Source organism: Sycon ciliatum, chromosome 4 (genome assembly GCF_964019385.1).
Source record: "Sycon ciliatum chromosome 4, ocSycCili1.1, whole genome shotgun sequence".
NCBI classification, from domain to species: Eukaryota; Metazoa; Porifera; class Calcarea; order Leucosolenida; family Sycettidae; genus Sycon; species Sycon ciliatum.
The window spans coordinates 39,697,056-39,714,716 of record NC_088646.1 but is presented as its reverse complement, the minus strand read 5'-3'; the positions used below and the strand labels follow the sequence as shown (position 1 = coordinate 39,714,716).

At 49.3% G+C, this 17,661-nt stretch overlaps 2 protein-coding genes and 1 non-coding gene across 3 annotated transcripts in view; 1 reads left to right on the top strand and 2 right to left on the bottom strand.

Moving 5' to 3' along the window:
• Positions 1–1,085: 1,085 nt before the first annotated feature.
• Positions 1,086–1,640, top strand: LOC135813566 (L-rhamnose mutarotase-like). Its single transcript, XM_065326657.1, has one exon. It carries the CDS (start codon positions 1,086–1,088, stop codon positions 1,638–1,640), a length of 555 nt encoding a protein of 184 aa, XP_065182729.1.
• A 1,009-nt stretch (positions 1,641–2,649) lies between these two features.
• The window catches only part of LOC135816119 (gamma-tubulin complex component 6-like), a 51,806-nt gene continuing 36,794 nt past the window's right edge, over positions 2,650–17,661 (bottom strand). Inside the window, exons 23-32 of the mRNA XM_065329495.1 lie at positions 11,339–11,480; positions 10,527–10,683; positions 9,880–9,917; positions 8,553–8,609; positions 7,238–7,322; positions 6,103–6,163; positions 5,142–5,241; positions 4,581–4,642; positions 3,943–4,154; positions 2,650–3,676 (exon numbers count right to left, since the gene is read on the bottom strand). Of these exons, the coding sequence (XP_065185567.1) occupies positions 3,507–3,676; positions 3,943–4,154; positions 4,581–4,642; positions 5,142–5,241; positions 6,103–6,163; positions 7,238–7,322; positions 8,553–8,609; positions 9,880–9,917; positions 10,527–10,683; positions 11,339–11,480 (1,084 nt within the window). The 3' untranslated portion in view covers positions 2,650–3,506. The remainder of the gene's footprint in view (positions 3,677–3,942; positions 4,155–4,580; positions 4,643–5,141; positions 5,242–6,102; positions 6,164–7,237; positions 7,323–8,552; positions 8,610–9,879; positions 9,918–10,526; positions 10,684–11,338; positions 11,481–17,661) is intronic.
• Positions 10,842–10,913, bottom strand: Trnag-ucc (transfer RNA glycine (anticodon UCC)). Its single transcript has one exon. It is a non-coding gene; the product is annotated as a tRNA-Gly (tRNA).

The window sequence follows — 17,661 nt, the reverse complement described above, 5'->3', positions numbered from 1 at the left end:
TTGTTGTAAGCTGGGGCACGCGTACGTGAAACGAGTGGCAAGAAAGGCCCAGTTTGTACAAGGGAGTAGTAAAATACCGGTATTTTTCTACTCCTATGTTCCCACGCCGAGTCCACTGTGCACTGAGTACAGGTCTCTTGCCGCTCCCTGGTTCCCGGGACCCCGGTTCACGTGATTGTGACGTTTATCGAATAAGGTTTATACCCTGGTTTATACCCTGGTTTATACCCTGGTTTATATGCATGATGAGTACGCATCATGTATTAGCATGCCGCATGATTGTACGAGTTATTGCTTCCTATGATCATCACCGTTACCTCTGAAAACCATACCCATGGCGGATTCCAATGGCCGGTCAATAATACATGGAATGGAATGGAACGGTAGCTTACCGGCGTCGGTGAAAGTACTTTTAAAAGTAGTGGCCAGAATGGCAGTCCAATGACTCCCCCCCTCCCCCCCCCCCCCCCCCCCTCCCTCCCTTCACTTTTGTTCTGGCTACCCTACCCAGTGGCAGTACCCTGGTCATTGTGCGTGTGCATGTCACCATTCACTTGCATGCCAGATTAGACATACATGTACAGTCATGTACATGATGATACAATGTAGTACTGTATGTCAAAAGACAACCATACTGTCATACTATCATAGCATAGAACTACTTACTTTACTTTAGAAGCAGGACTCAGCCAGGAGTCGGGGAAAGTGTGCACATGCCATGCCATGGTGCAGGGGGACAGATGGGGACACAGACCAGTCACCGACAGCACCTGCCCGGGCTTACTAGTTAGACAATCATGAAAGACCCTATGTCACCTGCCGGGTTGTCAGACATCGAGAGACCCGGCCAGGAAATCCGCCGGACTCTAGTCTAGCGTCTACGTGAGTGTGGCCATTCTGTGAAAGCTCCTCCGAGTCCGAGTCAGATGTTTGGTCATCGGACCCATTGCGGTATATCTTACCTTAGCCAAGGACTGGGCAAGCCATAATAGTTCACAAACCAGCAACAGCGACCGAGCCGTTCCAGCGTTCCCTAACCACTCAGGCGCATCCTCCTCTACAAGTGCCATTCTGAGATTTCGACCATGGCCGGAGCATCGCTACGTCGATTCAGTCCTGCGCTCCTACGATGCACCGGCAATTCCTTGTTTCTTCGCAGGGCCGCCACCGGGCCCAGTACTGGCAGTAGATCTGCTAGCCAGTACCTATTCCTCCGTGGGAATGACCGAGCTACAGTCTCTGCGACTGCTGCTGTTGGTAGATCTACGACGCAGTGCTCTGTGAGATGCTGCTGTTCAGGCGCCACTCCGAAACATCGTCGCTACGCCATGGCCATAAAACTTCGTCCCGAGTTCGAAGAGGAATACATTCGCTACCACGCCGCTGTGTGGCCCGGTGTGCTGCAAACCATCCGTGACTGCAACATCACCAATTACTCCATCTTCTTGCGAGATGGCACACTGTTTGGCTACTTTGAGCACACTGGTCTAGACTTGAAAGAGGACATGGCCAAGATGGCCAAATGTCCCGAGACTCAGAAATGGTGGGACGTGATGAAACCGATGCAGCAGCCAATGGATAACCTCAAGGATGATGAGGACTGGTGGGCAATGCTGGAAGAGGTTTTCCACACGGACTAGCAGGCAGTCTGAGTGCAGCCGCGTGACCCCTCAACAGTATTAGTATAACGTTAGAATGATGTGAATGGCACGGCCATGCATCAACTCAGAAGTTCATACAATGACTATGATTGTAGTCACATTGGCCTGCATGTATGAAGCATAGCTATCCTTCATGTCATTGATATCACAATCCGCAAAGACATAAATGGTAAAATGGTTCACCTCGCCTCTGCTCAGTCCAAGCCTCTTGGATACGTCCGTCCTGGACATTATTCCGCCGGTTCATTATACAATGGTTTTCTACTGTACATTCTGTGTGCCCCTGGACACAGGTTTTGGGCACATGAGCACAAGCTTCATGGATCAACTCAACAGATGATCTCCACTATACCCCACAAAAATTCCAGCATTTCCAGCATTCAGTCCACGTTTCGATGGAATGCTTCTTCAGCTAATACTAGCAGTGATTTGTAAATTGAATATAGAGTGGTTTCTCTAGCCTTGTACCATGCTGTCATTGCCATACATGTACTTGTAAAGTAGTACTAGTAGTATAGCATACTACTATGGTGGTCAGCTTACATTCACAAGCAAGGTCTTCCAACACAACCTTAATACAGTGTAGACCAGGGAGCCGTAAAATACCGGTATTTTACGACTCCCTGGTGTAGACGTCCATGCGGTGAAGTACACTAAGACACGGTCCCACCTTGATAATACATGTACAGCAGGGGACAGGGTGCAATGGGACAGTGAGCGAACATATACCGGTATGCTCCAAACAGAACTTGGGTGGTGAGATGAGTTGAAAGATCACCGCGTAAGGCTCCATTATGCAACCCACTAGATCAACTGCACCACTTGAACTGTGTGTCCAGAGTAAGAGAAGATTCCGAGACTCGTGAAGACTTGCTCATCCACACCACCACCCCCATCACGGCAGGCCACCCTAGGTGGGGCACCCAGGGATTGCGATACTTGACAATAAACACCCAGCAATTGCGATACTTGACAATAAACACCCAGCTTCTATTCAGGATCATAATGACTGTCATGTTCATACCGTAGACTGACCGAAACAGTATAGAATCTCTATCATGAAAAAGTGGCAAAAGCAGGGCAAGTTGAGGTGCTGAGGCTGCAGCCGGGCAGAATCCAAACACTACTTGCATGAAGAACACACACACACACACACACAACTAAAGGAAAGAATAATATTTCCACATCCCACATTAGTTAAAACACAGAGCAGCAAGCCAACATGGCGGTAAAGAGAGAGAGAGAGAGAGAGAGAGAGAGAGAGAGAGAGAGAGAGAGAGAGAGAGAGAGAGAGAGAGAGAGAGAGAGAGAGAGAGAGAGAGAGAGAGAGAGAGAGAGAGAGAGAGAGAGAGAGGATAAAGAGACACAGAGAGAGTGGATGATGGTAGTCTTTGCAGTCAGAATTGCCGGTGTACTCAATTCACACAATGTTAAAAAATTATTGCGATGCAGTAAAAAATATTATGTCCTTATTGTTCTGTGAAATGAGTTTCATTGTTTCATCATCAGTTTTCAAGTCAATGTCACATGCATGTGTAAGGCAAAAGTGAGAAGTGTGGGGATAAATTCTTGCTAAAAAAAGTATGTGTCCTTGTTGATAGGAGTCCGAAAATATTCTGCCCAGCGGCTGCAACAGCCCCACTATGACCTTTAAATAAGGAATGAGACTCGACTCCCAAACTACCTTTTAAACATGTGGAGAGCAGTGCTGTCTGTTGTCCTTGTGGGAGATCAGTAGCGTCCAGGAAGCGGATGATCAGCTGCGACAAGCATAGCACTGTCAACACAATGCACATCATCACGCGTGTACGGGCACTTGGCCGATATGGGTGCCATGCCCCAACATCACTCACTAGCACCACTGCCGCCGCCACCGCCACCGCCTGCATCGGACGCAGTGATACTAGAAGGAGCAGATGTTCCCAAAACCGGCTTGTAATACGAGTTGAAGTTGAGGCACAGCAGGAACTCGTCCAGGTGTGACTGATAGCTCCGCTCCACCATCTTGGTCACGACTGCAGTCAAGCAAACAAAACAACAGAAACCACTCGATTCAGTTTCGTTCACGTGTTGCAAACCTTCACTCCCATTCATTGGGCAATTTTCAGTGGGTTATGTAGCCGACTCTTCCACCATGCTTTACTTGGCAAACTGACGTGGTAGATACAGGACCTAACAGGAGTGACGGGACTGAGACCACAACCAATCAAAGAAGTTGAACACTTTTGGGTTCACTGGTCTAAATACGGTTTCAACGCGTAGAAGGCAATGTTGCACTCACCGTTGAACAGAAAGCCGGAGTACTTCTTGAACGACTGGTGGGTGGCGCGCACCGCATCAAAGTGAGAGTGAGTAGCCCAGGTTGTGCTGCCATCATCACTGGTGGTGAACTCCCAGCGACCGGTCACAAGCTGTGTGTGAAAGCGCAACACCGTGCTCAGGACCTCGGCCACAATCTTCATCACAGCTGTGGCCTTTTGGCTCAGAAACGACCTGCAGCCAGCAAGGAAAGGAGAAGCCAGAGGTTGGAGAAAACACGCCCATACCTCAGGTACACCACAGCCGGAACACAGGACAGGAGGAACTCATTGCCACACCATGTTGTAGCGCGAATCCACATAAACTCACTAATGAACAGAGTCACATGCGTTGGATTTCACTCGCTATCATTGAGTGTAGCTGTAGAGATTTCACACTGTGTTTTGTTGTTCTTCTTTTTCTGTTTTGTTTCGGGTTTTTTTGTTGGAACATGGAAAGAAATCTGCCCAGGCCTTCAAAGTTTATCCGGGAAAGCACTGACGTTTCGAAAGAGGAGTCTGCTGCAGCAGAGTCACAACAGTGGGCTTATTAAAGATAGACTACCAAAGAGACTGTGACAAGAATGATGGTTGGGTTACAGTAACCGGTAGCATCCCTTACCGGAACAGCAGCTTTCTCAGGTACTCCGAGTGGCAATGGATGAGCCTGTCCAGGTCAAATGCCTGCAGTGAATCAATACAGTAGCCACGTCAGATAGTGACATGGTCGTTACATGTGCACTGGTGTAACCTAGCCACCACTGGGTCTGCAAGACCACCATTCTTTGGCACCAAACGTGTAGAATATGCAATGGTCGCCCTGGTCTCAGAGACCACCTGTTCTAAGACCGTGATGGGCTGGTCTCATGATGGTCACTGAAGCCAAGCTTCATCTGTATGTGTGTGGGTGCTGCACAATACTGCCGGTAGGTCTGCACACAATTGCACACTTGAATTGGAGACTCCTCAATCTTTGCTTACAATGCGTAGTTTCATACATCAAGAGAGCGAAGCCCAGCCAAATTGGTCTAAGTCTCACATTCAAATAAAAGTTCTGGCCGGCAAAAGTTGATTTGCCGGCTCCTGAGATCACGTATTCTCTCCACACCATCACCACCATGTACCTGCTGCACAACGGCATAAGTGTGAGTGTTTAAGTGGATTGCACATGGTAAACACTTACCTCCTCGGCCAAGTCCACCTGAAACTCTTTCCAGCTGACTTGAATCACCTGATCGGATAGGTAGCCTTCAACCGACTGTACGAAATGCTGCATCTCGTGCCTGGTTAAGTGTGTCGGTGCGGTAATAGACAGAGTTATACGCATTTGGTCAGAGTATGTCCTAATCTGCACCCTTCGCTTCCCCATGGCTATGCAAAACGTACCCCATCTCAGACCTGGGGGGGGGGGGGGGTCAGGGCCACTATAATGCAGTTGGGAGGATGAAGGGAGCGGGGTCTGGCTGTGTCGCACCAACAGACACAGCTGAATAAATAAAACGCTGCGGGATATCTGATGATACGCTGACTTGTACTATAATTGTGAGTTCTAGCACATCCGGCTTGCATATTTAAAAATAGCTCCTTAGATGTGTTAGTGACAGTCGCACAACACTTTCAATGTCCAGAGGGTATTAACAGGTGCCCAGATGTTTAACCCATTGAACGCTGATGACGTCTATAGACGTCATTGAAAATGCCCCCCATGCGCGGATGACGTCTATAGACGTCATGGGATATATAGCGATTTCTGGCACTCTCTGGTGTGCAAAAGCACTGTTAGTCCGTTGGATCATGATCCTGCCTCTTACGATAGGTTGTTGATACGAATCCCGCTTAGAAACACTATGCGTCTTTTTTTCTTCTCTTTTCAGCGATGTTTCAGCTGCAATTTCACGCATTTGGCGTATTTCACGCAATTTGAGCAAACTTGCGTCCCCTGTTGTGATGCGCTATTCTTTTTGGGGACCGTATCGATTCTGTCACCCTGTGGTTGATAGTCTTGGCAATCATTTCCAAAATATTTGAGGACCCCAGTTGCCAGAACCCTGGATTTTTAGAACTTGCTATTGGCCCTGTTTTTAGCACTTATATGCAGAGTACCATAGGCAAGGCCCAGTAGCGCTGAATGGGTTAAAACATACCTGAACAGTTGGGCCTGGCGAAACTGTTGCGATCGGTAGACAAAGCGATTGTGTTCACCATCTAATAAAAAGACGGATATCAAAACACCACCGTAAATACAGTAAACCGGGCAAGTTTAGAAATGCTCTAATTTTCACGAAAGGGGTGTTTTCAAATGAGGAGCGTTTTCGTTAAACTTTTGTATTGCTCATTGGAAATTCGTACTCCTCAGTTCAGTATGCACTGCAGGCTTTCGGACTCTCAGTCTCTGGTCAGACAGCAATGCACACTTCTGATACTGACTGACTTTTCAAAAGAAACCCAACCCATCCACAGCCAACGGATACTGATTCATTACTGTAAGTCTACAATTTTCGGCCCATTCAAATTTCGGCCTCCCAGAGCTAAAACACATTTCGGCCGCATCAAATTTTCGGCCTGTATTGCTGCCGCCTGTGTGCAATGTCACACTGAACCTTGCAAAACAAAATTTCGGACGCAACAAAATTTCGGCCAAACATGATCAGGCCGAAAATAGCTGAAATAAATATGCGCCGAATATTTGTTGACGTACAGTAACTTTATGAGAGGAGCGTTTCCCCGGAATTCATCAACGACTACTTACGTTATTTATTATTACTAAAGCAAAGTATTGTCACTTCACGTACTGCCCATAATAGTACAGTGCATACCATGAGTTAATACTGAGAAGAAGGACACACTGCGAAGGAGGACACACTGTGAAGAAGGACACACCGTGTTCGGTTGGGAATAAGGGCTGAACGCTGCATCGCAGCCTTCTCGGACAAAAACCAGTCGACTCAGCGTCCAAAAGACTACAACATATGAGCCAATCGCGGTCATCCGTGCTTTTATAAGAACGAAATGGCGCTTTTAGTGACATTGTGCATACAAATTCCCATCTAGTAGAGCACAGTCACCCAGTTTCGGTGGAAGTGCGTGAGTTCGATTGGGAATAAAGGAGGAAGGGAGTGTCTCAGCTTCCTCGGACCAAGACTATTCAACTCAGCGCCCCGAAGACTACAACTGGTGAAAATTTGATTTTAGACTACACTTCCCCTTTTTAAAGACTAGCATCATATCAACAAGAACAGGGTAAGTACTAAGTAGACATTGGCCATTCTGGCTACTCACCGTGATCGGCGCGATTCTTGAGGTAAAACAGGCAATCCTTCAACAGCCAGGAAGCACGTTTCATCTCGAGCAGAAACAGGAAGACCTACATGTACAAGCATACCGTATTATCTCTAATATAAGCACAGTCTCCAATAATAGCACGTCTCCAATAATAGAACACCTTGGGGCGGCATTCAAAAAATAAAGTGACCAGTCTCCATTAAAAGCACACTGTGTTAATTCATTATCTGTACCGGCGAAAAAAACCCTGAAATGTGTGTGTCTGACATGAATTTGGCATGGCAACATGCCTCTGAAATGAGGTTGAAATAATAATGGAACAGTCTCCAATAAAGGAACGTCTCCATTAATAGCACGGGGCGGAGGTACATTGAAAAAATAAAGGACCGTGCTTATATTAGAGATAATACGGTACGTACAGTAACAGCTTCCCTTTGCAAGCCAACAAGAGACCACCTGTGTTTAGAGACCACCTGTCCTAAAGGACCACCTGCATTTAGAGACCACCTGTCTTCAAGGACCACCTGTATTTAGAGATCATCTGTCTCTAGGGACCACTTGCATTTAGAGACCAGTCACCTGTGGCACCTAACAATATTCCAACATACATTTCAAGTGTGAACATGCATGCAATGACCAACTGTTACTAACGACCAGTTTTCGGTGCACCTTTGTGGGCTGGTTGTTGAAGGCAGGTTTCACCGTATGTCACAATAGATAACGAGTGCACTGAACAGCACTGGGGCAAAGTAGAAATACGGCAGCTGCAAATAGAAATATGGCAGCTACACATACTCAAGTACAGTATCAGCTTGATAACTGTGATGCACTAAGCATTGTTATCAAGATAGCATGCAGGTAAGTGCACACTGCATAGTGTATACATGTACATGACTTTTAGTATGACAGCATATTACAATACAGTCAGACCTCGCTTAACCGCACACATCCGTTTTCCACAAAAAATATCCGGATAGGCGAGGGAACAGGATAATTGAACACACATACTGTATGTATGCATGACATACGCTGAAAATCGGTAACCAAAGATTTTCTTCTGGATGGCGAGGAATCCGGATAAAAGAGGACTGGATAAGCGAGGTCTGACTGTACAAGGTTTATCTAATATGTACATGACTGTACAGTTGCATGAGAAGTCTCCACTTCCCTTGCTAACTTGCTATGCTTAGAGTGGCCATGCTGTCATAGCTGGACACTAGTGGATAGTGGTGTTGTCGTGATAGCTGGATAGCGGTGTTGACGTGATAGCTGGATAGTGGTGTTGTCGTGTTGCATCCAAACCTACTCTCACCTTGTTGTACTTGGACATGCTGTCGTCCGTGATCACGATATTCAGCGGCCAGTCAATCTAGACCGCATACATGCACATGCACACGCGCGCACACACACACACACACATCATTATTATGCATACATTCATGTACATGCACACTCACACGCACGCACACATGCCCCCCCCCCCCCCCACACACACACACAGGGAGTATGGTACTGAAGGCAGTAACAAAAAGCAAGACTAATCTCTTCTATCTTTCTTCCTTTCATCAGTGGCCATTTTCGAATCTCACTACATTCCGTGACTGGCTACAGTCGTGCCCTGATATAGATATCGTGACTATGAAACCAGGCGCCAGGCGCGAGCTGATGGTGGTGGTGGTGAGAAGGAGAGCTCTGTGCCAGAACTTTGCAGCCTAGAGAGCGTGTGTGGGCAGGCGTGTGTTTACCGCCATATTGCCAGGTGTGTCTTTACCACCATATTTATCGACTATGAAATAATATAATAAAATCCAAATTAAGGCCACACTTTGTTTTTTCTATGTTTCTCGTCATCGCCCGCGTAGGTTTTCAGAAATTTCGGAAGAAAAAAAAAGTTCATACTACGTACATGTAATGATGTATGTACGCTGCACATGCTGCAGCAGCTAGATGCGTCAATCAATAATCGTAAACGTTTGCACCACAGCAGCAAAGGAGCGCTCCTCGTCCGTTCTCCGCGATGAAGGCTGTCATGACGAAGCTTTCAGTCGTTCACTGCCTGAGCTTCGTGGGTCCCAGGAATACCGTAAGTCGGACGAGTTCCGTGGCAACTGGCGTCTGTGGAACGATGTCGTAGGCAGAAAACCCAAGCAATAGACGCATGGCAAGGAAAAGATGAGCAGCATGGAGACAAGAGTTTGATAAACGGACACAAGAACGTTGAAGTAACAAAACCAAAAATCAATGACGAGTGGGAAACGTTTGTTGATGCGATAGCAGATATGTATGTTCTCTTCGCCATCTCGTAATCAAACTTTATGCTCTCATTGTTGCAGTTTGCCTGATATTCGTGGGCTGTGATAATGTAGTGCAATCATGTATGGGACTACATATACATGTACAGTACATGATTGTACAATGTAGTGCTGTATACATGGTATACGCAGTGTCTTGTATGAATCACGTATATACATGTACATGTACATTGTAAAAAATATACACGGTTTTCAGTGGAAGTTGTTCTTGTTTTTTTCCTTGGCTTTTGTTTTTTTTCCGCCCGCCCGCGTACCTTTTGTTAAAATTTGCCGACGAGAAACATAGAAAAACAAAGTGTGGCCTAACACTGAAAACTGTATAGCTACCTGGTAGTTGATGCGCAAGAAGTTGAAAGCACCAACAGCTGAATGCAGACACACAACACATACCGGAATAGAGCACGGAGAGAAAGCTAGCATTGTCAATGTGCCCTTTCCTTAAAAGCCATGATGCATAAGTGCCACCCCCCCCCCCCCCCCCCCCTGCCCTCCTATCCCTCCATCTCTCTGTCTCTGTCTTTGTCTCTGTCCTTGTCTCTGCCTCATTCTCTCAGTCTGTCTCTCTTTCTCTCTGTCTCTGTACTTGAAGTATGTTGTGCTGTTTGATGATGGTGGCCATATTCTGCATACAGTCATAGTTAACTTCGAACTGACAGATCGAAGTCAGAACGCATTCTTTTCAGGAGGAAGAAGAATATAATCTCTTTTCATCGATGGCAATGTCCTATATTTTTTAGACTATATACACGTACAACCTTTTTTCTTCATTTCATCACAGAAAAGTGAGGCCAACCCAAAACATCAAGAACATAATAATGATGAAAGAGGATCCAAAAACGCCCGCACAAATCCAGACAACATGCTTGAACTGATCAAAGCAGTGTGCTCTACAGTGCACGCAGCCACAGCTAACGGCATGTCCTATGCACTTGCAACAATGCTTGCACAGCCACATATATGTCCTATGCACTCACATGAAGGCCTGAACGTTCCCGACGTGTGTCGGATGGAGAAGCTGAGTCGCTTGGCGTCCGGGCTATCCTGCTGCTGCGCTTGTCGGAGTGCGTGGCTCAGCAGGTCGGAGAGCGCCATAGGCGACCGTATGGTGTGGACTGATTGTCCAGAGCTCAACTGCGCAGCATGATGGATCAAGGATGGATCATTCAAGGATGAATAACACATTCAAATCAAGGTTTTTTGGCAGAAAGAAAGAAGAGCCGCAGTAGTTGTATGCACCATGACCGGCCCACGATTCGGGAGAGATGCCCAAAAGGGTAAGAAAAAAGAACTGCGTCGCCCGGGAATCGAACCCGGATCAACTGCTTGGAAGGCAACTATGCTAACCATTACACCAGCAACGCTCCATGCAACCTCCACCCTATTTCCCAATACTAGTACATATACAAGGAACTCATCCATACTCCACTCTCTTTGAATTGACCCATTGCGCAATGACGTAAAAACACCCTTCACAGCCAAATATGGAATGCATGAGTAATGCTTGTGAGTATGCTGGGATCAGGAGTGCACTGTTCAACACCCCAGACGACCCCCCCCCCCCCCAGGTGGCTGTGAAGGGTGTTTATGGTACAAATTACGTCATTGCGCAATGGGTCCATTGTCAAACGCTGTTACACGTACTGTCAATGCGAAGAGAGTGTACGTGCAAGTGACACATCATGTGTCTGTAGAAGATAAAGTACAGTAGTACATGTATGACCAGGCTGGCCTGCACAATGCACTCACTATTCACCATGTCAACATGCCACTGACTGCTGCACCCTACCTGATTGAAGAGGCGCTCGCCAAGCGCCTGCCCAAACTCTCCACACTCCAGTAGCAGGTAGCGGCGTAGTGCGGCAAAGTGCTTGCCAATGGCCAGGTCGGCGAGGAAATGATGAAGAAGAGCGTCGTTAGCGGCGCGTGATCTGTGTAGTGGGCACATTCATCAACGACGACGGTGACAATGACGATAATGGCAGCAGCAGCAGCAACAGCAGCAACCGGACAGTCGGGTTCAGGATACCGTATAGGCGCAAATAGAAGCCCCGGGGCTCTATTTTTCCAGAAGACACCCAGAGGGGGGGGGGGGGGGGGCTGTATTTGAGAGGGGGCTCTATTCGAGAGGGGGCTTTATTTTTTCAATAGAAACATCAATTTTTCACACCTTTCAAGATGATCGTTTCTGGTGCAGTGTGTTCCCATTTTTGCATGTCTCTACGTTGACCCCAGAGGGCCAGAGCGATCCCGTACCTCCAATACGGATCTAGTGATCCGCAAAGCACACTGTGTTGATCGTGCATACCGCACATGGTTCATGTACTGCACAACAAAGTACGGACTGTGGGCGCTCGATTAGAGCCCCGGGCTTTTATTCGAGACGGGGCTGAATTACTTCGAATGCCTCTGAGGGACGGGCTCTATTCGAAGGGGGGGGGGGGGGGGGTGTATTTGCGCGCGTACGGTAAGTAAGGTTCAAACGGACATGTAAAGTACAATGTTGTGATCAGACTCAGGATCTGGGTTTAACCAAACAGGGACACAGCACACTCCTGAAATGTGCAGTTGTGGCGCATTGAGACCAATCAACAGATCCACTCTGGACTCGTTGCTTGCAGGTACGACGTCACTGAGATGCGGCCAGCGTTTCAGTTCCTCTGTCCAGTCGAAGGCTGGGATGGGACGCATGATGTGCGGAAGCATCCACACTCTGACGGTCGTTGATGACTGACCATCAGCGTGGCATAGTTCAGCTGATGTATAATGCTCCAGACGGAGCTTCTCGCCCCCCAGAACAGCGGTATCCAGCGGGATGTTGGCTTTTGTTGTCTGTAGCCCGAGCTGGCTGACAAGTTCTGTGGTTATAAAGCTGCAAGAAGATCCTGAATCCAGGAAGACGTTAGCTTTCCTTGACCCTGTCGGACCCTTTGCGGTGGTGGCAACAGTCATAAACGCGACAGACTTGGGCTCGATGGTAGTGCCACATGCAGTCTGGGTGTGTGCTGTCTTGTCGGCTGCTGATGCCTCTGTGCTTGTATCCTGGCAAGTAGCTGAGCGGTCCTTGCTGTGTTGACTATTGGCTCCGGTTGTCCGTTGGTTCAACTTCGTGTAGTGTAGCAGGCGATGATGTGGCCTACTACAGATGCTGCACTTGGACTGCTTGCATGACTTTGCCTTGTGGCCTGGGCCAAACAGCAGATGCAGACGGGCTTTGGTTTGATGAAGTCCCATCTCTGAGAGATTGTCAACTGCTTGAATTCACGGCAATCGCTGAGTGCATGGTCTTTGTTGCAGTATATGCAATCATTGCTGCTGTCTGGGCTCTGGCCACTAGTAGTTGCTACAAACGTACGGTCGGGCTGCTTGCCAAACTTGGCTCCACCACTACTTGGTCGCTGTTCAGCCAGCTCGGCGCCACTCATTCGTTCTTCGACCTGGCGCAGACGCTGGACTCTCTTGAGCAGGTACTCTGAGAAGGCACCAATGTCGCACTGCGAGTCGTCGTGCTTTTCCATAAAGCGTGTCAACACTGACTTGGGTACCTTTTGCGTGACATTTAGGTACAACTCTCGCCCTGGTGTGATGCCGCTGGCGCTGAGATTGATGAGTGCATTCCTCAGCTTTACGGCAAAACTCTTCAACCCGTCGAGGTCTCGCTCATTGACGAGTCGCGGCGCTGACATCAATTCTTTCTCATACCGGTCGATGTCCCGTGTTGGCCCGCCATACCATGCATCTAGCTCATGCAGTGCGGCATTGTAGGCACCAGGACCATCCACAATTTCGGCAACCAACTCATAGGTGCCACCACCTGTCAGCGCTTCTCGCAGACGTGCAAACTTGTGCCCCTCTGACAAGAATGCATCGTCGTCGATGAGTTGCTTAAAGCGCTGCTTCCACCGGCTGTAATCGTTTGTCTTGCCACTGAATCTCGGCAGCTCTAGTGGTCTCAAATGCTGTCTGGACAGCATGCTGTTATAAATCTACAGCTGCTCTGGACCAGACAATACTGCTGCAGCGGGTGCTGGCACTGTAGCTGCTGACTTCTGTGCCCTGTGACTGTGTCCCTGCACAGAACTGATGGGTGCAAAACTGGACTGCACAGTCACTGGTTTCCAATTACTGGGTGTGACACCACATGTAACACTAGTACTAGTAGTGGCCACACTGTATGATCTGCCAACACCAGGCCCTAGGCGTGTACTCACTGATGCTGTCACTGGCTGGGTCATGGCAGGTAAGCCATATCCTACTCCTGCCAGTCCTGGTCTGATTGAGCTCACTGGATCGTAGCTCAATGCACTTGGCCCTGGGTCTGGGTTGAGGCTGCTGCGGCTCACGTGAGTGGCTGGATGAATGGTAATCTGCCTCTGGCTCTGGTGACTGGAAGGCTGGGGCCCACTTGGCTGAGCTTGCACAGGCTGCTTAGCTACAGCCAGTACAGGACCTGTACTGTTCACACCTTGGTGATGGTCCCAGGACACAGAAGCGATCGAGCTGTGGTCGTCAGGAACACTTCCTGTGCCCCGCGCACCTACTGCAGCTCCAGAGCCGTCCACACGGACCACACGGTCCACAGGCACAGGCACTGAACCTAGTAAATCTGCCGTCGCAGTTTGTAGATCTACATGCACTGTGACTCAACTGACCGGCCTTGCTGAGGTCAGGCAAACTCTGAGCGCCATTCTCCGGGCCTTGCTGATCTAGGTCGCCTTCTTCCTCCGGACGAGGATCTGCGTCAAAGCCAGCACGGCTAAGCGTGACAGCTCCTTGTCTGGGCTTACCAGCTCCAGTATCCAGATCGCTGAGCTCCAGCCTACGTAGAAACTGGTCATGACGCTCCAGCAAACTCGTCGTCAATCTTGGACTCTGAGCCTCCTTGCCTGCACTGGCGATTGGCATCATTGCCTCGCAACTGCACATTTCACTTGCCGAGCGATTCTGCAGTGAGGGAGGTCCAATTGCCAGGAAGACACCGTTGGGCTGGGTACTGTTCGGCGAAGGTCCGACTGACAGCGCATCAGAGATGGCGGAGCAATCACTACTGGCTGTGAGTGACAGTACACTGATAAGCACCGTCAACAAGTTCTGGGACCTCGAGAGCGTTGGCATGCAGGTCAAGAGCACATCATCCTACCTGACTCCAGATGAGCGTGAGGCTGACGCAATGACCGTGCAAAGTCTCCACCACAACGGCACACGGTTCGTTGTCGGCATCCCATGGCGAGGCGGCGGTAGCAAGCCAAAGATTCAGCAGAGATCGGAACAGTACGCCAGGAAGCGACTCTGCTCGCTACACCGTATGTTCCAGAAAAATCCTACTGTACAGCTGCGCTACTCAGAAGTGCTTCAGAACTACCTGAAGAAGGGCTACATTCACACAGTATCAACGTCCGCAGTTCAGGCTGCTGGTGTCGACCAGTGGATTCTGCCTCATTTCCCAGTAATCAGAGAAGACAAGGCCACAACAAAAGTTCGATGTTTGATGGCTCAGCCAAGGTGCACGGAGAGTGCATCAACGATCTCATGCACACCGGTCCGAAGTTGCAGAGTGACTTGGTGAAAGTTTTACTCCGCTTCTGTCATCAGCCGATCGCACTCGCCGCAGACATCTCTGAGATGTTCTTACAAGTCGAGCTGCGCGAGACGGATCGCAAGTACCATCGGTTCATGTGGAGTGAGACACCACAGGACCCAGTGGTGTTCTTTGAGTTCTGCCGGGTTGTATTCGGCATGCGTGCATCACCTCACCTCGCAGGAAGAGCACTGAAAGCAACGGCAGAGAAATTCAGCGGCGAGGCTGGCACCGAGGTAGCAAAGGCCATTGATGACAACTTCTACGTGGACGCCTTGCTGATGTCGCTACCGTCAGTACAATCTGCAATCGTCACTCGGAGTGATCTTCAACAAGTTACACAGCGTGGTGGTTTTCACTTGCGGAAGTGGATGAGCAATACGGAAGCGGTGTTGGATTCCATCCCACCGGAAGATCGAGCCAGCAACAAGATGATGACCATAGCCAGCAGTGAACTGCCACCTCTTCCTCACAAGGCTCTTGGAGTCGCCTGGGAGCCAGATGATGACCAGTTCACATTCATCTATCCAGAACCGAGCAACGTCCAATTCACACGGCGAGGAGTGCTCAGTCAAATGTGCCGACTGTTTGATCCCAGAGGACAGCTGTGTCCATTCACCATCCGCAGTCGCGTTCTCTTCCAAGCCACCTGCATCCGTGGAACAGACTGGGATGATCCTCTGGACAGTGATCAAGCATCAGAGTGAAAGCAATGGTTCTCAGAGTTCCCAAGTCTGAGAGATGTGAAGGCAAGCCGATGCTTCACCGAGATCAGTTCAGATCAGCCTCTGACACTCCACACTTTCACAGACGCGTCTGCATCAGCTTACGCCGCCGTGACGTACGCCCGACAAGAGCGTGATGACGGGACTGCAAAGGTGACATTAGCGCTCGCCAAGGCAAGACCAACACCTATCAAGCGCAAGACCACCCCATGCTGGAATTGCAAGGTGCAGTGCTAGGCACTCGGTTGAGCTGCTCAGTGGGTGAGGCACTTGATGTTCCTGTATCACGGCAGTACTTCTACACTGACTCGATGAATATGTTGTACTGGGTAAGATCGCCCAGCAGGAAATTCAAGATCGAAGTCGGAAACCACATCTCGGAGATCCAAGAGTTCAGTAATGCAAGTCAATGGTGTCACGTCAGCACCACAGTCAACCCTGCTGATATGCCAAGTCGAGGTGTTGGTGCGACGCAGCTGGCCGATGATGCAACATGGTGGACAGGTCCAGCCTTCTTGTCCAAGCTCACCTCCACATGGCCCAGTAAGCACATCATGCCACCAGCAGAGCTTCCAGGTCAATTGAAACGAGAGATCACGATGGTGGCCACTACGCAAGAGCTGCCCACAAGCCGTCTTCATCCAGACCACTTCTCCTCCTGGGATCACCTGGTACGGATAACCGCATGGTGCCGACGATTCGTCAACAATGCTAGGCGACGCAGCACACAAGCCGCCAGTCCTGAGATTGCGACCAAGTCCATAACTCTACCAACTGGAAGAAACGTCTCCGTGCCAGAGTTGACAGTGTCCGAGCTATGGAGTGCTAAGTGTGTATGGATCAGCTTGGCTCAGCGAGAGGTTTATGGCAGAACGTTTGCAGATGTCACAGGAGGCAAGGGCCTCTCAGCATCCTCACCGCTACAAAAGCTTCAACCAGTACTAGACGCCACTAGTGGCGTTGGTGTTCTCAAGGTCAATGGGAGACTTCGCACTGCACACCATCTACCACCTGGCATTCGGACACCAGTGATTTTACCGAGAAGTCACAGAACAACAAAGCTAATCATCGCAGCAGCCGACGCGAACGCCAATCATGCCGTCGGTACGAACCACCTCCTATCACTGCTCGCTGGTGAATACTGGGTAGTCAAAGGCAAGGCAGCAGTCAAAGAGCACAGGAGCAAGTGCATTCTCTGTCGGAAGCGCTACGTCAAGACGGCAACACCAGCAATGGCACCGCTTCCTGACTTCAGAACGTCTGGACCACAACGGCCATTTGCGAAGGTCGGAGTGGACTATGCTGGACCATTCCACACACGCCAGGGTCGTGGTCGATCTCAGGCCAAGTGGTATGTATGTGTCTTCACCTGTCTCCTGACCAGAGCATGTCACTTTGAGCTCGTCTACTCTCTAGATACTGCCGGTTTCCTGCTAGCTCTGAGCCGGTTTACTAAGCGCCGCGGAGTGCCACAAAAGATGGTGTCCGACAACGGTACCAACTTCGTCGCGGCAGATCAAGAACTGAGAGCAGCTGTGAAGTCACTCGACAACTCCAGGCTTGCCGCGGAGATGACGTCACGCGGCATCTCGTGGGCATTCAACCCACCAAGGGCGCCTCATTTCGACGGTGTGTTTGAGGTGATGGTCAAATCCATGAAAAGAGTGATACAAGGTGTGCTGCACAGAGCTGATTTGACAGACAAGGAATTACACACGACACTGGTTAATGCAGAAGACCTCATCAATAGTCGTCCTCTCTGCACCATGCCGTCAGATGTTGAGGACCTTCAGCCATTGACACCACAGC